The sequence below is a fragment of the Protopterus annectens genome, chromosome 11.part0 (genome assembly GCF_019279795.1).
Source record: "Protopterus annectens isolate FY-2018-M chromosome 11.part0, PAN1.0, whole genome shotgun sequence".
Lineage (NCBI taxonomy): Eukaryota > Metazoa > Chordata > Ceratodontiformes > Protopteridae > Protopterus > Protopterus annectens.
In genome coordinates, this window is record NC_056745.1 from 1,556,877,600 (window position 1) to 1,556,903,779 (window position 26,180).

At 43.0% G+C, this 26,180-nt stretch overlaps 1 protein-coding gene across 1 annotated transcript in view; it reads left to right on the forward strand.

Annotated features, from left to right (window-relative positions):
• The window catches only part of SMO (smoothened, frizzled class receptor), a 558,191-nt gene that overhangs the window by 240,885 nt on the left and 291,126 nt on the right, over window positions 1-26,180 (forward strand). The window contains exon 5 of the mRNA XM_044088830.1: window positions 16,329-16,548. Coding sequence (XP_043944765.1) covers window positions 16,329-16,548 — 220 coding nt within the window. The remainder of the gene's footprint in view (window positions 1-16,328; window positions 16,549-26,180) is intronic.

A 26,180-nucleotide genomic window follows, 5' to 3' on the forward strand; every position in this document is an offset into this window, starting at 1 on the left:
GCAATCCGACTACCGGAATAGCTAAAAAAATGCAAAGAAAAAGAAAGACAGGCTGTTGAGGTCCAAAACTGCTGACGACGCTTCTCCTAAGCCATTCGCCAGTTTGCCGGTACTCAGTGAGGTGCTTTCGCAGCCCCTGATACCCGCTACTTCTGATTCGCAGGCCTCTACTGAGACCCATTCGGAGTCCGGTATGCTGCAAAATGCTTCAATTATGGAACCCACAGATGTCTCTACCTTGGATGGGTCCAGATGGATGGGTCTGCTGTGCAGGCACTTCTGAGGGTGTATTCAGGCCTACATATTTGTATATTAAACCGACTCCATCTTCAATATTAAGGCCAAAATCTCGAACTATGTCTAAAAAACTGACGCCTAGGCCACATGTGCAGGCCCCTATGCCTAAAAAAACAAATGATCAAAATGGCCGAAGATTTAATTGCTTTAATCAGGGGTAGCCAACCCCCCCCCCCCTTCTCCCCTTCTAAGAGGCGTAGGCAAGAAATTGACTATGAATCTTCTGAACAGGATTCTATTTCTTCTGACTCTTCTAATGAACAGGAATTGTCTATACCTACTTATGAGGACTCTGATGCAGAGGATTCCATTCCTTCTGCTTCTCCCCCTGAGGATTATTCTTTTGGGGAAACTTTACATACCTTAAGGGAACATTTCCACTGGGAAAGTCAGGATTTTTCTGAATCTAAAAAGAGGCTTAGGGATTTTCTTCCTCAGCATAGGCCTTTGGCTATACCTCCTGTTCTAGACATTGTTGATGATGTGTTTTCAGACTCTAGTATAGATTCTCTGCCTCCGGCTACTTGTAAGCCAGACAGATACTACAGGGTTCCTGACTCTCACAAATTCCTTTTCAATAATCCTGTTGCTGATCCTGAAACCATTTCTCAGGGCCCCAAGGGCATTAAAGCTTCTACTGCTAAAAATCCTACCCCTTCTGATAGAGATTCCAGGGTGCTGGATAGACGGGGTAAGAAGGTCTACACTTCTGCAACCTTGGCAATCAGGGCTTTAAACTGTCAGTTCCATATGCTAAAATATCAACAGCATATCATAGGACTGCTTAAACAGAAAATGATGTTGATTTCTGACTGTGTGGAAAATAAAGATTTACAGGATCCATTACATTCAGCTGAACAAGTTGGAAAACATACTTTGCAATGTGGTTTTCATTCTTTGAAGGCCTTTTGCATGGCTGCTGTAACTGGGTTTGTGCTAAGGAGGCTTGCTTGGCTCAGAGCAATCTCTGCCTGATCATGTTAAAGCAAAATTGTTGGATGCTCCTTTACAACAGGACCGTCTCTTTGGTAATAAGGCTGAAGAAGTTCTAAAAAGGATGGAAGATAAAGCTAAGTCTATGCAAACTGTGAAAGATTTCTTACTAGTGCAACCTCGAAGATTTAGTAGGTACTGGCCAACTAAGAACTGGTCCTTTCCAGTTCCTTTGAGAGACACTCAAGTCAAACCCAGACAAAGGCACCAGGTTTCAGTCCCAAGGGACTTTCAGAACAAAGCAATGGGGTGCCTCCTCTTCCAAATCTGGAAACAACAAGACACCTCCTTATGGTAAGCAGTCTCAATGACTTCCCTCTACACTTACCAAGCACTTACCTTTTAGCCACCCCTTTGGGGGGAAAACTGGCTCTTCCTGCAAAAAAACTGTCAACTTATAACCCAGGAGACATGGGTTTTAAATATAGTATCCCGGGGATACAGATTTCATTTCTACACGTTGTCAACTCAACATGAGCATGGGGGCTATTCAACTAGTACCAGAAGAGGAAAAGGGACAAGGTTTCTATTCAAGACTTTTCTTGGTACCCAGAAAAGACAAATCATGGCGTCCAATTCTGGACTTATCTACTCGAAACACCTTTCTGGACATTCCAAAATTCAAGATGCTGATTCTTCACCAGTTACTTCCTATGCTAGACAAAGATGCCTGGTTGGCAACTCTAGATTTAAAATAGGTTTACCTGCATATCCCAATCAGGGAATCTTGCAGAAGATATCTCCGCTTCAAAGCAGGCTACTTGCATTACCAGTTCTCTGCACTGCCCTTTGGCTTATCTACTGCGCCCAGGGTCTTTACAAAGTGCCTGGCTCCAGTAATTGCATTTTGCAGGCAAAGAAATATTCAAATATATCCATACCTGGACGATTGTCTAATTCAGGCAGAAAACAAGGACATTCTTCTAAAACATCTGGCGTTTGTAAAAAGGGTTCTAACTTGTTTAGGGTACACTGTAAATGAAAATAAATCACAACTGGTACCTTCTCAGAAAATTACATTCCTGGGTGCAAGCTTGAATACAGCTGCCCAGATGGCTTTCATTACGCCAGAAAAGCAAATTCATTTGGTGACTTACTTCAAACAGGTGGCCACAAAAACCCTGCTTTCTGCAAGGCAAATACTGCAAAGCCTTGGAGTTCATGGCCTCCTGCATTCTTCTAATTCCATATGCAAGACTGCATATGAGGAAACTTCAGTGGTACTTAAAAAGTCTATGGAGTCAACATTGTCACAGCCTGGAAACAATGATTCCTCTCATACCTTGCCTGCGCCTAGAGTTCCTACGGTGGGCAGAGGCCTGCCACCAGAACAAGGGACTGCCATTCACACCACCCCCTGCCGCCCAAACCCTAACTACAGACACATCAGACTATGCATGGGGTGCTCATCTGGCAGGGAAGTGCATTCAGGGAAAATGGAGCCCAAATCAAATGCACCTTCATATAAATAAAAAAAAAATGCTATCTGTACAGAATGCACTGACAGCCTTCAAGGACTTCCTTCATCCAGGACAATTACTGATAAAGACAGACAACACCACAGTTATGTGGTACATAAACAAGCAGGGGGGTATACACTCCTACCCCCTTTGCAGACTAGCCATGGCATTGTGGAACATGGCCTTGACCTATCAAATACGACTACAAGCTCAATTCCTGCCAGGAAAGCTGAATACTCTGGCAGACGAACTAAGCAGAAATCTCATGGACCCACATGAATGGAAACTGGAACCATGGATTTTCAACATGTTGACACACAAATGGGGGAGCCCAGACATAGATCTTTTTGCCTCACCCCAGAACTATCAGTTGGACAAATTTTGCACAAGGACTCATCACAAAAAAGTCTGGAAAGTGGATGCTCTGTCCTTCAGCTGGAAAAACCTCTCAGTTTATGCCTTTCCCCCTCTGCCTCTGCTCTCCAAAGTTCAACTAAAAGTCAAACAGGACAAACCAAAAAGGATTCTGATTGCTCCAGACTAGCCTCGCCAACACTGGTACCCACTCCTGCGCAGTGTGTCACACATTTCACCGTGGCACCTGCCTCAGACACCTTCCTTACTGTCTCAGCAGAACAACCAAACACTGCACCCTCAGCTCCAAACTTTGAATCTTGCAGTGTGGCTAATCACCTAAATTCACCCTTAGCATCTCTCAGTAAACCTGTGATGGATGTCAATGTTCTTCATTCCACATTGCTGCAGTCCTAACTATTGGGGTAGTCCGCTGTCCAGTCGGCCCGAATACCAAAGTATATGGCTGACGTCGGTCAGGGCGCATTAGACTGACGTCAGTACGTCAGGGTACTAATGCGCATGACCGACGTCATATCCCCAGTCTTTTTTGCCGCATGGTCCGATGCAGAAGCAGTTTTGCGAGTGCAGGTTGGCGTTCTGAAATTTTCTGAAGTCGGAGTTTCAGACCGAATCAAAGTTGGCTAAGTACCCGTTGGGGAACATTTTGTTTTTTCTTGCCTCAGTATTTAACCGGATGTCAGAAAAAGTGAATAACTGTATTTCTTGTGGGAAACAGATACCTCATAGGGATTACCATACCTTGTGTATACCTTGTTTAGGGCCTGAGCACGACGTTGTTGGATGCCGCTCTTGTGCTAGATTTAACAAACGCACTATTAAGAGAAGGTTAGACTGTGCCAGGTTAGTGTTTGGGAAGCGTTGTAATTATAAAATGCCGCCGGATGCTCCGACGCCCGCTTCGCCAAAAGCGCAAGGACAAAACAGCGAAGCCTAGGGTTGATGAACCGCAGTCCCGGACGCCGGTTCTTTAGAAGGCTCAGTGGAGCCAGAGGTTTTGCCAGGAGTTTCTTTGGAGTCTCAGGCAGAGACTTTACTGTTACAGGATGTGCCTTCTCAGGAGGTAGGCCAGGCTGAGGGGGCTTCTCAGGTAACTGTTCTTCCCTCTCTTCCCAAGGTAGTTAGAGCCTCTCCTTCTGTTTCCAAAACTTCTTTGAGAGGTAGGCCAAGTTTAGCTTCAGTGGGGCTTCTCCTAGCACTTCAGGTTCTGTGCCTAAGAAACATATGCTTAAAATGGCAGAAGATTTGATTACTATGATTAGAGGTTCTATGCCCCCTCCTGATAAGAGGCCTAGGGTGGAGCCTGAGTTTGAGAGTTTTGAACAGTGTTCAGAGGCTTCTGAGTCTTCTGGAAGACTTGCAGGAGTATCCTCCTTATTCTGATTCTGATGTGGATGATTCCACTCCTACAGCTTCTCCTCCTGAGGATTTCTCATTTTCAGAGACTCTGCATTCCATGAGGGAGCACTTTAAATGGGAAGGCCAAGATTACTCTGATTCCAGGAAAAGGCTTAGGAATTCTTGTTTTACCCCAGCATAGGCCCTTAGCTATACCTCCTGTGTTGAATGTGGTGGAAGATGTTTTTGCAGAGGCTTCCCTGAACCCTGATTCTTTGCCTCCTGCTCCTGTTAAACCTGATAGGTACTATAGGGTGCCTGAAGCTCATAAGTATCTTTTAAGAGTCCTAGGGCAGACCCGAAACTGTTTCTCAGGGACCTAAAGGTGTTAAGGCCTCTGTTGTTAAAAACCCTGTTCCCACTGATAAAGAGGCAAGGGCTTTGGATAGATGGGGAAAGAAAGTGTATACTTCTTCCACTTTAGCCATGAGGGCGTTGAATTGTCAGTTTCACATGCTAAAATATCAAAATTATCTCCTTTCACAATTGAAATCTAAGGTGGATGCTTTGGCGGAAGGTATTGAGTGTAAAGAGTTGCTGGAGTTAGTTCATGTGTCTGAACAAGTGGGTAAGCATTCTTTGCAATGTGGTTTTGATGCTGTACAGGCCTCCTCGAGGGTGGCTGCCACTAGTTCTGTTCTTCGCAGGCATGCCTGGTTGAGGGATCAGAATTTAGCTGAGCATGTTAAGACAAGGATTTTGGATGCTCCTTTACAGTCTGATGTGTTGTTTGGTTCGCCTGTGGAAGCAGTTTTAAAGAAAATGGAGGACAAAGCTAAGTCTATGCAAACTGTTAAAGATTTTTTGCAGGTGCAGCCACCGAAGTTTAGTAGAAATTGGCCTACTAAGGGATGGACATATCCTGCTTATGATTCCCAGTCTAGGGGTAGGTCTAGACGTGGTAGGGGCAGAGCTCAAGGTTCTTTTAGGCCTAGAACAGGGAGTTCACCTGCTCAGACTTCTGGTGAGGGCAGGGGTCAGTCCTTTCGTAAACAGACCCAATGACCTGCCTTTTCAGCTGCCAGTAGATTCTCGCCTGGCAGCTCCTTTGGGAGGAAGACTGTCTCTTTTCAAAGAAAATTGGGATTTAATTACTCAAGACAGATGGGTGTTGGATATCATTCACCACGGTTACAGGTTTTATTTCCATACATTGCCCCTTTCAAAGGCTTGCCAGACGTTCCTCCTCCACAAAGGAAAGAGGCTCACAAGCAAATTTCTCTGTTACTCCAAATAGGGGCCATTCAGCCAGTCCCTGTATCAGAAAGGGGCCTAGGATTTTATTCTTGCCTGTTCCTAGTACCAAAGAAGGGGAACACGTGGAGACCAATTTTGGATTTATCTATCCTCAACACTTATCTGGACATTCCCAAGTTCAAGATGTTGACGTTACAACAGCTTTTACCTCTGCTGGGCAAAGATCACTGGATGGTAACTTTAGATCTCAAGGAAGCTTACCTTCATGTGCCTATAAGACTAAGTTGCAGGAAGTATCTGCGTTTTCGAGCTGGAAATTCTCATTATCAGTTCTCTGCATTGCCCTTTGGCTTATCTACTGCCCAGAGTATTCACAAAGGTTCTGGCTCCAGTGATAGCTTACTTCAGGCTAAAAGGAATTCAAATCTATCCTTACTTGGACGACTGCCTGATTCTGGCTCAAGAAAAGGAAGACCTTCTACAGCATCTGGAATATGTTATAGCAGTGCTAAGATGCCTAGGGTATTCTGTGAATGAAATAAAGTCCAGTCTAGTACCCTCTCAAGACATGTGCTTTCTGGGTGTGAGACTGAATACAGCAGCCCAGATGGCCTTTTAACCCCGGACAAACAAAAGAGTCTATCCCTTTACTTCCATCAACTATCTCATCAGTCCGTGCTGACTGCAAGGACAGTCCTTCAAGCATTAGGGTTCATGGCATCTTGTATTCTGGTGCTTCCCAATGCCAAACTGCATATGAGGAAGCTGCAATGGTATCTCAAAATGTATGGACACAGCACTGCCAGGATTTGGACACTGTCATTCAAATAATACCTTGCCTTCAAAAGAATTTTGTGGTGGGCTCAGGAATGTCACCTAAACAAGGGACTCTCTGTGACCCGGCCAGAGGCGAGTCAGATTTTAACGACAGATGCCTCGGACATTGCTTGGGGAGCTCATCTAAATGGAAAGTGGATACAAGACAAGTGGCCTGCCAGACTACAGCATCTACATATCAACATGAAGGAGATGTTAGCAGTCCAGTTTGCATTAATGGCTTTCAAGGAGTTACTTCTTCCAGGGCAGGTGTTGATTCTAACAGACAACACAACTGTCATGTGGTACATCAACAAACAAGGGGAACACATTCTTATCCTCTATGCAGGCAAGCAATGATTTTATGGGAGACTGCGCTCAGCTTGCAACTAACTCTTCAGGCAAGGTTTCTGCCGGGAGCACAGAACTCCTTAGCAGATGTGTTAAGCAGACTAATCATGGATCCCCACGAGTGGAAACTGGATCTTCATGTATTTCAGAAATTGACAGTGTCATGGGGAACTCCAGACATAGATCTGTTCGCTTCTCCACTAAACCACCAGCTGCCAAAGTTTTGCACAAAGGGGTTTCATCACACAGCTTGGAAAGTAGATGCTCTTTCTTTCAGTTGGAAAAATCTTCATGTGTATGCCTTTCCACCTCTGCCTCTTCTTCCAAAGGTGCTCTTAAAGGTCAGACAAGACAAGCCAAGGATGATTATAATAGCTCCAGATTGGCCTCGGCAACACTGGTACCCACTACTAAGGAGTCTGGTAAGGAAGCCTCCATGGCCTTTACCTTTGATTCCACATCTGTTATCTCAGAAGGACGGTCATCTGCTCAATGTCAAGCTTCACTCTCTTCATCTAACAGCCTGGCATATTCTGTGTTGAAACACAGCAGGTCTCAACTTCCTCAACAAGTTTTAAATGTGATTATGGAAGCTAGAAGACCTAGTACAAGGAAAGTGTACGCAGAAAAATGGAAGAGATTTTTATTTTGGAGTACAGCAAAGAATTTGGAGATTTCTGAGCCTAATTTGAGTGTGGCTCTTCAATATCTTACTGAGTTATTGGACAAAGGTTTGTCCTTCTCTTCCATTAAGATTCATGCTGCAGCAATTTCAGCTCACTATGATTGTGACCCACCATTGTTTTCGCATCCTTTGTTCAAGCAGTTTCTTAGAGGGGCAAAGAATATAAGACCCCACGTAGAGCTCCTACTCCTGCTTGGGATCTCAATTTTGTGTTGGAAAAACTTACTCTACAACCTTTTGAGCCTGCGGCTACTGCTGAATTGAAATACTTGTCATGGAAGACTGCTTTTCTGTTGGCTATTACTTCTGCAAGAAGGGTGTCTGAGTTGCAGGCCCTTATGGCAGTAGAGCCCTTTTGATTTTCCATAAGGATAGGGTATCATTACGCACTAATCCTTCCTTTATGCCTAAGGTGGTTTCTAGTGTGGCTTTAAACCAAACTATTCATTTGCCTACTTTTTATGCAGACCCCCAAAATAAAGGGGAAAAGATTTTGCACACTTTAGATGTACACAGGCAATTGCGTTATTATTTAAGCAGGACTAAGGATTTTAGGCAGTCTCAGCAGTTGTTTGTTTCTTTTGCTTTGAGTTCGCAGGGCAAGCCTGTGTCAAAACAAACTATTTCTAGGTGGATTGGGTTTTGCATTGCATTTTGTTATTCCCATCATGGCAAGGAGATTCCAGCTGGGATTAGGCCTCATTCCACTAGGGCTACTGCCACTTCAACAGCATTTCTAAGGGGGGTGGCAACTAAGGATATTTTGGAGGCAGCTACTTGGAGTTCAGTGCATACTTTCTCTAAGCATTATCACCTTCCTCTCTACTCTAAGTCTAGGGCTGGTTTTGCCACAGCTATTTTGCAAGGCATGTTGTCAGCTCCTGCTTCTTTATGATTTGCCAACCTCCCTTACCTCTGCTTTGGGATTCTACCCAATAGTTAGGACTGCAGCAATGTGGAATGAAGAACATAGTACAGTTTTGTACCTACCATAAATGTAGATGTTCGAGGATCCACATTGCTGCAGTCCAATTTACCCTCCCTCCTTCCCCTCTGTGTTTAGGGGTGGTTGTGTAGGTGAGGTTATATGCTGATAATTTTGTATATATTGTACATATTTTTGGTGCAGGTATATTGGGCCTTGTCTTTTTAGGGTCTTCTGACATCTGGGGCAAGAAAAGACTGAGGATATGACGTCGGTCATGCGCATTAGTACCCTGACGTACTGACGTCAGTCTAATGCGCCCTGACCGACGTCAGCCATATACTTTGGTATTCGGGCCGACTGGACAGCGGACTACCCCAATAGTTAGGACTGCAGCAATGTGGATCCTCGAACATCTACATTTATGGTAGGTACAAAACTGTACTTTTTGGAGGTGAGAAGACCCAGTACTAGAAAATCTTATGCTGACAAATGGAAAAGATTCTGTGCCTGGAATCAATCTCAGAGGACAAGTACAGCTGTGCCCAACATTCCTCAGATTTTGCAATACTTAACTGAGATGCTTCACAAGGGCCTGTCCTTTTCTTCCATAAAAATTCATACTTCAGCCATTTCAGCTCATTACAGCAAAGAACCTCCCCTCTTCTGTCATCCTCTGCTAAAGCAGTATTTCAGAGGGGCCAAAAACTTAAGACCCCCCAGGAGAGCTCCAACCCCTGCCTGGGACCTTAATTTTGTATTGGAGAAATTCACTCTCCCTCCTTTCGAGCCAGCTGCTGCCTCGGACTTAAAATTTCTGTCCTGGAAAACCGCTTTCTTTTTAGCAGTCACTTTAGCTAGAAGGATTTCAGAATTACAGGCTCTTATGGCAGTGGAGCCTTTCATCATTTTTCATGCGGACAGGGTGTCACTCAGGACCAACCCATCCTTCATGGCCAAGGTGGTGTCCAGCGTGGCTCTTAATCAGTCCATTAATTTGCCAGCTTTCTTTCCCAATCCGCAGAACAAAGGGGAGTGGATTCTGCATTCATTGGATGTACGCAGACAACTTAGATTTTACTTGGACAGGACTAAATTTTGAAGAAAATCTGAACAACTGCTGGTAGCATTTGCTGCAGGGGCAGAGGGAAAGGCTATTTCAAAGCAAACAATTTCCAAATGGATAAGCCATTCCATTAATTTCTGCTATAAGCACCATGGAAAAACCTATCCCCCAGGGGATCAGATCCCATTCCACCAGGGCTGCATCTACTTCTACAGCCTTTCTCAGAGGTGTTCCTACCAGGGATAATCTAGAAGCTGCTACCTGGAGTTCAGTTCATACTTTCACCAAGCACCATCACTTACCAATTTTCTCTAAATCCAGAGCTGGCTTTGCCACTGCAGTTTTGCAGAGCCTTATAGCTGGTCCTAATACTGTAGAAATCCATCCTCCCAACCTTAGCTTTGGGAATCTACCCAAATGTAATGACTGCAACAGTGAATCACGAAGAACATAGCACAGTTGTGTACACTTACCATAAATGTAGATGTTCGAGTGTATTCACTGTTGCAGTCTTGGTTACCCTCCCTCCAGCCCCCCTGTTTTTTCTCTTACTATGCCTCTCCTTTATTTTTCTAATTTGCTTTTGTTTGGATGTATATATTTTTGTGTTTAAAATTATATGTTTTGCTCCCCATTTGGGGGGCACCTGACATCTGGGGTAAGAGAAACTGATGTAATGGCATCGGCTGCATGTTTTATACCCCTGACGTCATGAAAGAAGGGACAGCAACTGACGCAGGACCCAAGACTTTGTTAATCAGGCTTTCTGAGGGCAACCTGCCAGCAGATTACCCCAAATGTAATGACTGCAACAGAGAATACACTCGAACATCTACATTTATTGTAAGTGTACACAACTGTACTTTTGCAGTTGTGAGGAAATTCAGAAGCTAATAGTAAATTATCTATTTATTGAATTAGTGTAGACCTGCATGGAAATTCAGTCTTGTCTAACCGTTACTTCATTTCCTTAGGGAAAATAACTTAGTATTGTAACAGGGTTAGAAAGTACAGTAAACGTTATAACTACTGTATTAACTGCTCATAAATCTTTTACAAATCTGTGTTTTTTCCTGGTTTCTTAACTAGTAAGATAAGCGTGTTACATGAACTTTGAGTCGGGGCTGTTATACCTTGTTGAAGTAATGCGTAAATGATGGATTCGATTCCTTTTTTTGCTTCACCTGACAAAGGATATTGAACTATCATAAGCAGGTGCTCACAAGGTTTCAAGGTTATTTGCACAGGTTCTACGTCTTTTAGGATCCCTACCTCATTTTCTTAGTAGTCCAGAGCTTTGGAGAGAACTTCTAATCTGTAAAAGTCAGCAGTCTCTGAACTTTGTTTCAGTGCTAAAACAGCAAAAGGGGTATACTCCTCTGCAGAGATATTAGTTGAATACAGTTCTACAGGTTTATTTGAAATGTCAAGACAAATGCCATCTGGGGTACAATAAACAGTACATCTCAATTTATATAGTAAATCTCTGCCTAATAGATTTTAAGGGGCAGCGTATCCTACAATAGAGGCACATTGTTCTTTTAGCGGATAAATTTGAATAGGTACATGTTTTGTTTCTGGATGTTCTAAATGAACTCCAGATATTCCCACTCCATGAACAGTTCTGGTGGAATGTGGGAGATTTTCAACATTTGCTGAAGGAATCTTAGATCTGATTGCTGTTTTGTCAACAAGAAAAGGAAGAGATGAGTTATGCACTGTAATGTTGACAAAACGACCTTTGTGGTCTGCTGATACTAGTGGAAGTAGCAGTGGTTCCTATTCATGGCTGTTCTAATGAGTTTACTGGCACGCTGGTGACTGGCAAGCAGCACTTGAAATGGAAAATGTCTTTCTGCTTGCCGTGGTCTTTGGATGTTTGGTAAATTTATCTGTTGTAGAGAGAATGGGCACTCATTTTGCCAAGGTCCAGGCTGGCCACAATTAAAACAATGAGATAAATGCAGTTTTACCTTTTGGTGATTGTGGTAATATGGGGATAGTAATTTTGTTGATATTGTCCCAGGGCTTGTGGTTAGAAAAACCTAAATCTACCCCTTCCTGCATGATTCATTCTTCCCCTTCACTGTCACCCTGAGTCAGTATCGAACTGTTGAAGCTGAAGATCTATTAACTTTTTCCTTCTGTTCTTTTTCTTCTCTGAGTATGTTATCTGCTACATATTGTGCCTGGTTAACAGTTTTATGAATGCCTAAACTTGGCTACTTTCAACAAACCTTTTAATTTGTTCTTGAATTGGTGGTAATAAGGCTTGTAAAAAAGCAGCCGACAAGTCCATTGGCTGCCAGTCCTTCTGTAGGTTCTGGATGTCCAGAAAAGGCTTCAAATGCATCTGTCAGGTGTTGCAGATATGAATCAGTAGATTCTTTTTCTTTCTATCCAGCGGCCTTGATTCGTTCCCATTTAGATGCTGGGTAAATGCTTTAGTAATTACCTTTTACTATTTTTTTTCTAGCAACAAGAAATCTGTTCTCTGTGTGCTTTGAAATGTTATCACCTATATTGTATTTTTCCCATATTTTTCCAAAAATATCAAGTGGCGTTGAGGCTTTCAGAGCTGTTCTCAGGTATTCAGTAGTTGAATTTTGTAACTGTATATGTCCTTCTATTATTTTGGCATATTTAGCGGAATGTGTTCAAACTGGGGGGAGAGAATCTACAATGATTGGCTCTGCCACAGCAGTCCCCAGGACGATTCATTTTGTCAGTCTCCACAATGGGAAGTGATACCTTATCAAAATACCCAGAGGCTGACTTCTTCATGGTATCAGTGGGTCTTCAGCTTTCCCTTCTAGTTGCTGGGTAGGGTGACCAGAGGAAGTGATACTTTTGGAATTTCTTATACGCCAGGCAAGTCTATATTTATGTGACACTTACAAACAGTGCAGGATTCAAATCGTCATTGTTTTTCTTGATTTGCAGGAATTTTGCTAACACAGTTAGGCATGAATTGCCAGGCTTGTGGGTTAAGAGCAGGTGTAATGACATGGAATAAGCCAGAATGGGGCATATGCAACACTGACAGCGAGAGAGAGAGAGAGAGAGAGCTTTAGAGAACAAAGTATCGAACTGAATTAGATTAGAAGATGAACCACACTGAAGACCATCGAGGAAGTTCCTGCTATTAGTAAACTGTAGTATAAGGAGCATATCCATAGTTTTCTTTTGCTGAATATCAGCAAAGAAGATTTCTCTCAGAGAAGCACATTTTGCACTTACAGCTGTGCTGCATTTTCTATTACTATGGTAGTTGTCACATAGCTTATTTCATCAGATGAGTAGCTGTTTTAGTCGTATGTCTTGGAGTTGTTAGGATGGACATTTTTAGACTGTATAGATTTAGTATTTCACTAGCCATTACAGTGTGTGTGTTATCTCAAAGACTAAGGAATGATTTTACAAAATAGTGCTGTGGAGTCTTTTCATAAACTTTCAGTAAATATTGCTTAGTGTAAAGTATTCTTTGTTAAATGTATGGTGTCCTTTTGTATCACTCTTGTCCTTGTGACTGATATTGGTACCTGACATACCGAGTCTTGACTTGTAGGCTGCTGTCTGCTTGAAAATATATGTAATGTATTAAGATAACTACAAAAAAAGATAACCAATGGCTTAAGACATTGTCATCAAAATGTTTGTTTCTGTCCTGCCATCCATGAGGTAAGCCTGTTAACCTGCAGGCTGAGATTCCAGACCTTCTTTTTCCTTTAAAGAGGCTTGAGGCTGTTTTTGTACAACTTATCCTTCTGTCTTAACTCTTTTTTTTAATTACTCCAAATCTTTTCGGTTTCTAATACCATGATGGGAATGGCCCCCATTCCTAAGTCTAAGTATGATTACAGTTCATGAAATTAGTATCGTTTCAATCTTTGATGTCAGGCAGAAGTGCTCTTAACAGCACCCGCAATGTGCCCAGTAATGAATCCTTCTGCAATTCATACGGAGTTGCATGTATTGTTAACATATCTAAATATGATTGTAGGTTCTTTTTTATAAAACAGTGTAAGAAACTTCTCTGTTTGGAAGATTTTCAATCCATATATGTCTAATCACTGTATATTAATCAGATCAGATAATGGTAGTAGACGTAGCGAACTTAAACTCGTCCTAAGTCAAAAAAATAATAAACAATATATAATTTGAAATATTGCACAGAATTACTAAGTATTCGAAAGTAATCCAAGCAGGGTAGGCAATCTGTTTCCAGTCAAAAATCCTTTAAGTACACAGACAAGCGATCCAAATAAAACAAAAATAACAGAGTAATAGTTTCCTCACAAGCTTTCTAACTATATATATACTTTTTATCAGGCAAGGGAGTGGCTTATTGTGCTGTAAAACAGCATTATTGTTATACATCTTAAATTCACATCCCTTCCCCCATCAGTGTGACGTTCGAGCTGGTCCTGCCCTACTTAGTGGCTGTCATATAACCCTTATGTACTTTAAATAAAATTAATAATAATGTGGTACCTCTTATTAACCAGATTATTAAGTCAGTGAAACCAACCAGTAGCTGACTGGGAAAAGGATAGGTTAGTGAGAACAGCGATTAGTAGTTTGTGTGATACCATGTCAAAAGCCTTGGATAGATCCAGAAATATAGCAGAGAAGAACAGGCCATTATTTTTATGATGAAGGATAGCATTAGTGAAAGAAAGCAAGGCGGTATTAGTGCTGTGGTATGCACTGAAGCCATGCTGGGTGCTGGAAAGGAGGTTATTAGCTAAGAGATAGTCTAAGACTTGAGAATGGATGCATTTCTCATGTATCTTGGAAAGTGGAGAAAGGATAGCGGGGGGGGGGGTAATTGGAAAGTTCAGTGGAGGAGCTACCTTTATGGAAGGGAATGATGTGGGATATTTTCCACAGTGTGGGGACATAGCTTTCTGATAAGGCCTGATTAATTAAGATACAGACTGGATAAACTAGGGCTTCTGTTGCTATTTTTAGGTATTCAGAGGGGAGATTGTCAGCTGCAAGTTATGTAGGCTTAAGTTTCAATACACATTTTTTTATATAGGAGGTAGGCACTGATGAAAAAGAAAAGACTGTGGGCAGAATATTTGGTTTTGATGTAGGGTGGGTGGGTAGAGGGTTGTGTTCTTTAGTCAAAGACAGAATGGTTTCAGTAAAGTGTTTATTGAATGAGTCAGCAATACTGCTGGAGGAAGGGGAAGTGGTAGGTGGGTGGGGCGCTCCTACTTTACCTGGGTGGAGAATGGAGTTTATTGTGGACCAGAACTGTTTAGGGTTGTGATGGGAAGAGTTTAGGGCAGACTGATAATATTGGGTTTTATCTTATTTTATTTGCTTTTTGACCTTGTTGCACAACTCTAGGATTGACTGTCTAGAGGAGGGGGGTTTTTGTTAAGCGCCAATGCTCCCAGGCCTTATCTCTGATTTTCATTAGTGCCCTGATGCTTTTTGTAGTCAAGGGGAGTACTGTGTTTTGATTCTGGCATTTCTTATGTGGGCGTGTGTGTTCAGGATGTTTAGGAAGGTGCTATTGAAGAAGTGGATGGCCTCATCCAGATTGAGGTACTTTAGTGGTGTCCAATCGTATTTTTGAAGGGATGAGATAAAGGAGAGCGGGTTAAAGTGCACCCTATTTCGGATTTGCCTATAGATAGTGGGTTTAGCATAATTTAAGTGGTGTCTCAGAAGGAATGTTGGAGTGTGGGTCACTGAAGCTGTCTTTTAAACAGCCAGCTAAGTATGAGTGATGGTCTTTATTGACTAATATCCACTCGAGAGTAGTATGTTTGTTAGAGCTTTTATTTATGCGGGTAGGCGACTGTATTAGCTATATTTCTGCATTTTCCACATTTCTTTCTTTCTCATCTAGTCCTTCACCTTATATTCTTTCTTTTGTTTTTTTGGCACATCTTTTGTTTTTTGGCTCATTGAGTTGCTGCCACAGTTTAAGTTCGCTACCTCTACTACCATTGTCTGATCTGATTAATATACAGTGATTAATTAGATATATATGGATTGAAAATCTTTCACACAGAGAAGTTTCTTACACTGTTTTGTTTTTGGACCCAATATAATTGTTTAGTGGGTTGTTTGGGACTTTGGGGATACCCAAACCAGAGATGTCACTATGTGTAATATCTTAAATCTCCTTGGTCAGAGGCCCATGGGAAGTGTGCAAAGTACCCCTTCTGCTATAAAGAGTACTTCACATTATCTTGGCAATCCTTTTGTGAATGGCACAAATTGTTTGATATTGTGTATTTTAAAACGTTACTGTTCCTGAGTTAAATTATATAGTCAGGGAGAATAAGGCAAGATGAGCTCCTTCTGTCAGTGCATTTTTTTATGAAACTTGATTTTTTTTACATCTGAATGTATACTTCTTTCTGGAACAATATTCTGTCTGCCAGTATGAGATTTCTAAGAGTAAATCACTTTTAGTCCTTTAAAAATGGATACCAAAATTCAATATGGGAGATTAACAAATGAATAATGGCCTACGGGTAAGTAATTTGAATGTAGCAAACTCGGACCCATTTCTTACAGTTTTCAGTAATGTACCAAACAATTCATTTATACTTCCCTGTTGCTCATCAGAATGGTCATTGTGCCTTATCTGACCCTCAACAAATATTAATTTAAAACAAATTACTGTGGCACTGTACATATTTCAAAACATATGCCAGATAATGGAATTCTGTAGATGACTGGTTTTGAAAGAATGCTCTCTATGTCTAAAAATAAACTTTTTTTTTTCATTTGCAGGTCAAATGAAACTCTGTCGTGTGTGATCATCTTTATTATTGTTTACTACTCCCTAATGTCAGGAGTTATTTGGTTCGTCATGCTAACTTACGCTTGGCACACTTCATTTAGAGCCCTTGGAAGTACCTACCAGCCTCTGTCAGGAAAGACATCCTACCTTCATCTGATCACATGGTCCATCCCCTTCGTGCTCACTGTTGCTATATTGGCTGTGGCACAGGTATGACATCAGTGCCGGGTAATGTTTATTTAGTGACTGGGGATATTCAGGAATTAATCCGAATGCTCTGTGAGTTACTTAGCTTAGACACTGTTCATGTTTTTGCTTTTCAGGTTGCTACTAGTCTTCAAATTGATGGTATTGAAAGATGGAGTTAGTGCTGTTTTCAAGAGGATAGCAGACACTGCTTGTTCAATGTTCCTTTCTGCAGTGACCTGAGTACTAAAAAGTACCTCTCTACAGTGGCCTAAGTAGTGAAAGGTTCCTCTCTCTCTAGTGGCCTGAGTAGTGAAAAGTTCCTCTCTGCAGTGGACTGAGCCGTGAAAGGGCCCTCTTTGCAGTGACCTGAGTAGTGAAAGGTTCCCCTGTTTCCTGAGCAATGAAGGGTTGCCCTCTGCTGTGGACTGAGTAAGTGAAGGGTTCCCCTCTGCAGTGGCCTGAGTACTGAAAACTTCCTATATGCAGTGACCTGAGTAGCACAGAATAGTACATAGTAACCCAGTGGTGAAAGCAGAAGTGGTGCTAGCCACATCAAAGAAGGACTCGATGGAAGACTCTCATTTCTGAAAATAGTTGTACAGTTTCTTGGAGTAATTAGATCCAAGTCTCCACACTCCATGGAGTTGCAACATCTCATTGAAGGGGAACACACGGTTATTTTCCTGTCATTCTTTTGGTTTTGTAAACTTTGAGGATATGATGGATAAAGCAAACAGAAGGCTTTACTGAATTTCTTATTTTAAGTTGCTTTCATGGTCCTGCTTTAATAGGGAGACATATTTCAGAATGCTTCAGAACACCCAGTATTGCCTGCTGCATTTGATTTCTTTTAAAATGACAGAATCCCCATCATCTGGTAGGGGCGGGCTGTAATACACATATATTTTTTCTTTACATGTAATTTAGCTTTAAACCATCTTGTTGACTGGTAATGGTGTTTTCTTGATAACATCACGGTACCAGAGCTCCACTTTGTTTTTGTTAAATCTTGTATTTTTGCTTTTGAACTAACCAACTACCCTGGTGATCTACAAATAAACAGCCTAAAGATGCTTGTCTTTAATTACAAGAGGAACAAATCGGGAGAAAAAAAGTTAAGCTTGGCATGAGTTCCTTGCCAGAAAGTGATATCAAACCTGGCATGATGGAAATGCTTGTGCTGAATGTCCATTTGAATAAGCATGGTGCGGCAGCTATGCCTTTGTGGATCCAGAAGTGGTTCTTGTCTCAGTAACGGCAGACTGTAGGAAGATGAATAACAAACTGAAGGTCTTTGCTACTCCTACATCTTGTGAAAAAGGAACTGATCAAATTTTGTCTTTCCTCTCGAATGAAGTACAGGGCTGTTGTGATATGAATGAGATGAAGTATCAGTTGGAGGGTGCTGAAGGAAGGCTACGTGCAGCAAACGCTAAACTCACAGAGATATAAGGCAGAACCCAGCAAAACAATTAAATCAGTGGGCTTATCTGAAAAGATTGAAATTGGAAAGTGTCCCAAGTTTGTTAAGGTGCTCTTGTCTCAGTGAGCTGTACTGGCCCAAAACAGTTTATAGACTGGAAGGGCATGTAGACACATCATCTGTTATGCTACCATTCAGTTAAAAAAGGACAGTGGCAGCCTGCATAAATTCTTACATTCACTAATACAAGAGTGTACTGCAAGCATAACTTCTCAGCCAAAATTAGGGGAAAAACATGTTCATTCCTGCTATGAGAATGTGAAAATCCAGAAGGTCACAGTGTGTGCTTCTGTATTAGTTTTTCTTCAAGATGATGCCTTTATCAAGAATTACAGTTTTCCTCAGGTTCTGCACCCTAGATTTGGTCCAAAATTTAGAAGGGAGAGCTAGCCATGTAGAATTGGTAATTCAAAGGGACTCACTCAAGATATATTAGCGAGTCCTGAATTAGTTACAGAGCCACTTCCATGATTGTATTTCAAAAGAGGTCTTATCTAATTTTTCTCTTTACCACTCTGTCAGTGCTTGACTGTGTTAATCCAGTAAGATGTTTTAACTTCCAGAAAAGAAGCTTGACAAGTTCACTGAGTTTTAGTAACCATCAAGGGAGGAACATGTTTTATTGGTAGAGGAGGGGACGAATAGTGAGGCCGTATATCCCTGCCCCAACTTTGTTACTGAATATCTCTTTTTTAGGTATTAACCATATTGGATCAAACAGGCTCCATTTGTTGCATGGGTATCCTGGGATAAGTGTTGTTTTCATATTTCTAAATGGTCAGTTAGATGATGTTTCTGATTGGTGTGGAAGATCCTCCCACCCCAGAACCTTATTGCACAGTCTTGGACACCGAGGGCAGTCAGGTAACAGATTGCTAGAGTCTTTGCAGGGCTAGGGACCTCAGAAAGATTATTTAATTGTTTATCAGAAAGATTAGATACAGTTTCATTTCCTAGTTAGGGTTCTGTACGTATGAATATTGTATTTTTTGACTTCCTCCATATTGGGGGAAAGAGAAGTGGATTGTTTTTTTTCCTGATCCAGTTGCTGGTCAAGAGGTGAAAGAGAAACCAGAAGATCTGAGATAATCCAGTCCATTATCTTCAGCCAGAAAGACTGAAGGCTGACAAAATTTAAACAGCTCGACATCTAAAACTTTCCAAGTCTCTAACTTGTCTCTCTTACTTTTAAAGTTTTGCTGTTTGACTTCTCCAGATCTGTTGAGCTGCTTGTTCAGCTTACATTAAGATTAACGGTCACAGGTTCTTTTGGCATTTTTTTGTGAGAAGGTTATCTACATTTTGGTACAGTTAAGTGAGCAGTCAGTGTTTTCATTCTGTTTTCATCAGTTTGCAAGTTAGGTATAATAATTTTTAATTAATTTTTGAGTCTGAATTTCTGCTCTTACTTTCTAGGTTTAACCCTTTCCAGTACACCTTAACAGAGTTTCTTTGGAATGCTTTAAATTATTGCTGTTTCAGTTACTCATTGTACTTTTTTGTGGACTAAAGAAACAATAATATTGTTTGGGCGAACTGTATTTATTAGTGCTTCTTCTCTGGACTTGTTACAGTACAGTATTCTTTGCTGTGATTGTACTTTGAGTGTTTGTTTGCTTTTTTATGTTGTCAGAAATGTTGTTTGTTGTTGTTTGCTGATCTTTTTCTTTGCTTTGCAATGGAAATTAAAAGTGCTAGTTGTAGAAAGTGTAAAAATCGCAGGCGTAAAATACCAGTACAGGACATACTTTAAAATGTAGTCTGTTCTAGTTCAGAAAACCTCAAGACTAAATGTGTTACTTCTAAAGCTTTTGGCACTAGGACTCAATGCTTAAAGGTTCTATACCAGAGGAGGCTTCCACCTCATCTGTTTCTCAGAGGTCAGCCTCCCTGTTACCTAAAACTGTTTCAGGTTCTCTTGACTCTGTTAAATGTACAGATGTTCATCGTGCATACAGCTGCAGTCATAACAGATGGGTTCTCCTGCCGTCAGGCGGGTCCTCGGTCGGCCGAATTCCAAAGTCTAAGTCCGGCGTCAGTTGTCGTCGCCTCTTCCCTGACGTCAGTGCGACAGGGGTATAAAAGAACCAGCTGACACACCATTGACTCTGTTAAATGTACAGTTATAGATGTGACAAGAGAGGATAGATGTTGTTCGTGTTTCACTGTTGCAGTCATCACCTGTAGGTTGTCTCTGCTGTGGTAGCCCTCGGCCGGCTGAATACCAGAATCAATGTTTTTCTGCGTCAGCTGCTGTCATCTGTAGACTGTGTCAGGTCATCAGTGCTATAAAGCAAGGCATCTTATGCCATTACATTAGTCTTTCTTGCCATGGAGCCTGTAGAAGAAGCAGTTTGCAAGTGTGCCGATCAGCTGCTACCAGAGTTCGGATCACAGCTGAAAACATCTAAAGCTAAGTACCCCATTGGGGATCTCTTTTTCTTGCACTAACTGATGTCCAAAAAAGTTAACAATTGTCTCGCCTGTGAAAAGAAAATCCCATACCGAGACTTCCATTCTTACTGTGTTACTTGTTTAGACCCAGACCATGATGTAGCCCGCTGTCGGTTCTGTGCCCTCTTTAACACGAGAACTATTTGTCAGAGAGCTCTTTTTGTAGATAGCTATTTTCATCCTCCATCTTCTCATATGGCGTCAGTTAGCCAACCTTCAGAACCTCCAGAAAAGTGTAAGGATAAAGATAGAGACAGACCTCAGAAGCCCAAGCCTTCCGACGACTCCTCCACTAAACAGGTCATCAGTACTGCGGAATTCAGTGAGGCGATATCTCAGCCCCGATGCCCGATGTGATTGCCATGCAGGCCTCTACCGAGACCCTTTTGGAGTCTGGTATGCCGCAGAAATCTTCTTCATCTTCAGAGCCTTTGGCTGTCTCTGCTCGGTTGGGTCCGGAGCTGCTAGGCAGGTACCGGCTTCCGATGTCTTTTGTACTACCGATTCCAGTCAGAAACTGATGTCTTCTCACCCATCTACTGCTAATCTCAGACCTATGGCTTTTCTTAGACCTAGAAGCTAGGCCCACCTCTAGGGGAAATCTTCCTCTAGCCAACATCTTCCTCCCACCCCTCCACCCCAGGCCCAGATTCTTAAGATAGCGGAAGATCTTATTTCCCTTATCAGGGGCAGTCAGGCCTCCTCTTCTAAAGGAAAAAGACTCCCTGCTCCTGAATTATTGACAGAGCAAGATTCTGAAGAATCAGATTATTCAGACTTGAAAGATGATCAACGACCTCTTACTGCTTATGAGGATTCAGATGCAGAGGAATCCATCCCTTCTGCCTCCCTACCAGAAGACTTTTCCTTTGGGGAAACCCTCCATACCCTCAGGGAGCATTTCCAATGTGAATCTCAGGACTTCCCTCAGTCCAAGAAAAGGCTAAGAACATTTCTAGACCTTCCTCAGCACAGACCTCTTGCCATCCCCCCTGTTTTAGATGTGGCGGATGATGTTTTCCTTGAATCCAGTTTAGCCCCGGATGCCCTTCCTCCTGCTTCCAGTAAGCCTGACAGATATTACAGAGTACCAGACACCCAAAAATTCCTGTACAGAAATCCTGCTGTAGACCCAGCAGTCATTACACAGGGCCCCAAAGGAGCCAGGGCTAGTTTTGCAAAGAACCCTACTCCTTCTGATTAAAGAGGCCAGAGCTCTGGACAGCTGGGGTAAAAAAGTATTCACCTGTGCAACTTTAGCCGTCAGAGCTCTCAACTGTCAGTTCCATATGTTAAAATATCAACAGCAACACTCTGGAACTATTAAAGCAAAAAATTTCTACTTTTCCTGACTGTGCCAATTCTAATGAGTTGGCAGATTTATTGCACTCCTCTTGTGAAGTGACTAGGCATTCTTTACACTGCGGATATGATGCACTAGAAGCCTCTAGCAGGGCAGCAGTGCCTGGATCTGTCATTCGGAAACATGCATGGTTGAAGGAACAACCTCTACCTTATGATGTCAAGTCAAAGTTAATTGATGCACTTTGGGCAAAGACTGCTTGTTTGGGGAAAAAGCAGAAGAGGTGTTTAAGAAAATGGAAGACAAAGCAAAATCTGTGCAAACAGTAAAAGATTTCTTTCAAGTTCAACCACCTAGATTCAGCAGGAACTTTCCCTCTAAGCACTGGTCCTTTCCTGCCTCTAGCAGACAGGGGCAAGCTAAGCATCGCAAGGACAGGCCACCCAGGTCCCTACAGCAGGGACAACAGAGAACCAAGCAGTGGACCACATCTGGCTCTAAGGCAGGGGCTTCTAAGCCATCCCTCTGTGGCAAAAACTCTCAATGACTACCTGCCCCTCTCTGCCCCCCCCTTCACCCAAAAGCTTGGAGGAAGGCTGTCCCTCTGCAGAGAAAATTGGCTGTTTGTAACCAAGTACCAATGGGTCTTAAAGATAATTTTTCAGGAATGCAAATTCACTTTCTATAAACTTCCAGTTCTCAAAGGGTACCCAGACTTGCCTCCAAATCAGTGGGCAGAGAGATTGAAACTAGTCCAAACCCTCATATCCCAGGGGGCAGTAAAACCTGTTCCTACAGATCAAACAGGCAAAGGCTTTTATTCCAGGCTATTCCTTGATCCCAGAAAGGAGGGCTCTTGGCACCCCATCCAGGATCTAGCCATTCTGAACACCTCCCTGGTGGTCCCCAAATTCAAAATGCTAACTTTGCAGCAGCTGCTGCCTATGTTGACAGAAAATGCCTGATTAGTAACCCTGGACCTAAAAGATGCATACCTCTATATCCCCATGAGGGTGTTCTGCAGAAAATTCCTGCATTTCAGAGCAGGCTGACAGCACTTTCAGTTCTCTGCTCTTCCCTTTGGCTTATCTACTGTTCCCAGGGTTTTCACCAAATGCCTGGCCCTGGCCCTAGCATTCTGCAGACAGAAAAATATTCAGATTTATCCCTATCTGGACAACTGCCTCATCCAGGCAGAGAGAAAAGAAAAGCTCTTGCAGGACTTGCTGTTCATCAAAACCCTTCTCACTTCCTTGGGATTCACCATCAATGAGAGGAAATCAAAGAAGACTCCTTCCAGGAGTATCATCTTCCTGGGAGCTCTGCTGGACATAGCATCCCAAATGGCCTTTCTAACCCCAGAGAAGCAGAAATTCCTGTCTCTTTACTTTAGTCAGCTGGCGTCCCAAAGTCACCTCACAGCAAGGAAGTTTTTGCAAGCCTTGGGATACATGGCTTCTTGCATCCTTCTGATTCCTCTGTCCAGACTGCACATGAGGAAACTTCAGTGGTACCTAACGAACCTTTGGTGCCAGCATTCTCAACCTCTGGAGACCTCACTTCCTCTGGTGGGCAGAGGCATCTGCCAAGAACCAGGGTCTCCCCTTCACCCCCCATCCCACAGGCAAGACCCTCACCACCGACCCTTCAGAAGTTGCTTGGGGTGCCCACCTGGGGAGCAGGTGCACCCAGGGCCTTTGGGATGCCCAACACCTTCTCTTGCACATCAACCAGAAGGAAATGATTGCAGTACAGAAGGCTCTGACCTCTTTCTGACCTCATCTCAGGGCAGGGGTTCTCCTTGTCAAAACAGACAACACCACAGTACTGTGGTATATCAACAAACAGGGAGGGATGCAATCTTACCCCCTGCGCAGGCTAGCCATGAACCTCTGACTGATGGCCTCATCCATGGGAGGACTACACCTTATAGCCCAGTACCTCCCAGGAAACAACAACACCCTGGCAGACCACTTAAGCAGACACATTGTGGACCCCCATGAATGGCAGCTCCACAGAAAAATCTTTTGCAAAGTCACTCAAGTGTGAGGAAACCCAGAGGTAGATCTATTTGCTATGCACCTCAACCATCAACTAAAGAAATTGTGCACCAGGGAATATTACCACCTAGCATGGAAGGAGATGCCTTAACCTTCCCTTGGAACTTCCTCTTTGTGTATGCCTTCCACCCTCTTCCTCTTCTTTCCAAGGTACTCATCAGGATCAAGGAGGAGGGGCCCAAGGCCATCCTCATTGCTCCAGATTGGCCCAGGCAACATTGGTACCCCCTGCTGTGCAGCCTCACATCTCATCTGCCCTAGCAGCTTTCACAGATCCCAAACCTCTTGCTTCAAGCAGGAGGTGGGTTGCTGCACCCAGACTTGCAGACTCTCAAACTATCAGCATGGCTGATACTGCCAAGGTAAGGGAAGGACCCCTGCTAAGCAAGCAGGTGCTGGACATTCTCACAGAGGCAAGAAGGGCAAGCACCAGAAGATCTTACACAGGAAAATGGAAAAGATTCTGCTCCTGGTGCCAGGCCAGAGGGGCCAGTTCCTGTCTACCTGCTGTCCCTCTCATCCTGGAATATCTAGCGGAATTACTGAATAGTGGCCTCACCTTTTCTTCGGTTAAGATTCATGCTTCAGCCATTTCGGCTCAGTTTAAGACAGACCAGCCCTTGTTCTCTCACCCTTTGATTAAGCAATTCCTAAGAGGGGCTTCTTACACTAGGCCTCCCAGAATTCCTCCCACACCAGCCTGGGACCTTAACTTTGTTCTGGAAAAACTGCCCTACCCCACTTTGAACCTGCTGCCTCAGCAGGACTAAAATTTGTCTCTTGGAAGACTGCCTTTTTGTGTGTCATCACTTCAGCCAGAAGGGTTTCTGAGCTGCAGGCACTGATGGCCATTGAGCCCTTAATCATTTTCCATGCCCCTCCTTTATGCCCAAGGTGATATCTAATGTGACTCTTATCTAGGCCATTCATCTGCCTATCTTCTTCCCCAACCCTCAAAACAAGGGGGAAAGAATTCTGCACTCCCTGGACATGCACAGGCAGCTCAGATACTACTTGGACTGTACTAAAACCCTTCAGGAAAACAGACCAACTTCTTGCCTTAGGGGCAGAGGGGAAGCCCATCTCCAAGCAGATCATCTCTAAATGGATATCACACTGTATCCATTTCTGCTACAGATTTGATGGGAAACCTCCCCCCAAGTCTGTTTGCACCCATTCCACTAGGGCAGCCTCCACTTCCACAGCATTCCTCAGAGGAGTCCCCATCAGGGACATCTTGGAAGCTACCACCTGGACCTTTGTCCATACCTTTACAAAGCATGATCACCTTACTCTTTTCTCCAAGGCTTGGACAGTGTTTGCATCTGCAGTACTGCAGGGCCTCCTTACCCCTTTCTAGTTCTCTTCACTATCTTACCACCCCTCTCTTCAGCTTTGGGAATCTTCCCACAGGTGATGACTGCAACAGTGAAACATGAAGATCATAGTACAGTTGTGTACATGTACCATAAATGTAGATGTTCAAGCGTATTCACTGTTGCAGTCCTGGTCCCCCCCCCTTATATCTTCCTTCTTTTTGGGAGACATAAGCTTCTTGGGGTGGTTGTTCACCACCATGTCTTCTGTGCCTTATCTCCTGGAGCTTCTGTTTGGTAAGGGCAAGAAAAACTGATGTAATGGCATCAGCTGGTTGCTTTATAGCACTGATGAATTGACGTCAGTCTACAGGTGACAGCAGCTGATGCAGAAAAACACTGACTCTGGTATTCAGGCCGGCCGAGGGCTACCACAGCAGGGATAACCTACAGGTGATGACTGCAACAGTGAATACACTTGGAATGTCTACATTTATGGTAAGTGTACACAATTGTACTATCTCACAAGTGGAGGTGTGAATAGAGAAAAATCTCATTCTTCAAAGGACCTCTTCCCTGGTCTGCCAGAGAAGCTTATTGTCTGAAGCTGAACGTAGAGACTTCTTATTATTTAGACCTTTGTCTACTAAATCTAGTGATTCTTATTCCTTTCACACTTATTCTGTTATTTTGGACTTGGACTATGAGAAGCAGGTGAAGACTCTACCAAAGATGCAGCAGGAGATTATTCTCATCCCTTCCTCCTTTGTTTCTAGGGTGGATAGGGATGCTTTTTCCTTGTCCTCTTTCTCTGCAATCTCTTCACTGGTTACTGTACTGGTGCAGGTACTGACAATACTGTGCAACACACTGCAGACACTAGAGTTCATGTGGGTGGAGCCATTGACATTATGAATGGTTTTGGCTGGGGGCCACAATCCTCGACTTAGTTGCCTTCCATCTAGACCATGTCATTTTTGTCAGCGGTGCAAACATCAGTGCTGTCAGCACTTGGGTATCTTTGCAGCCCCAATAGG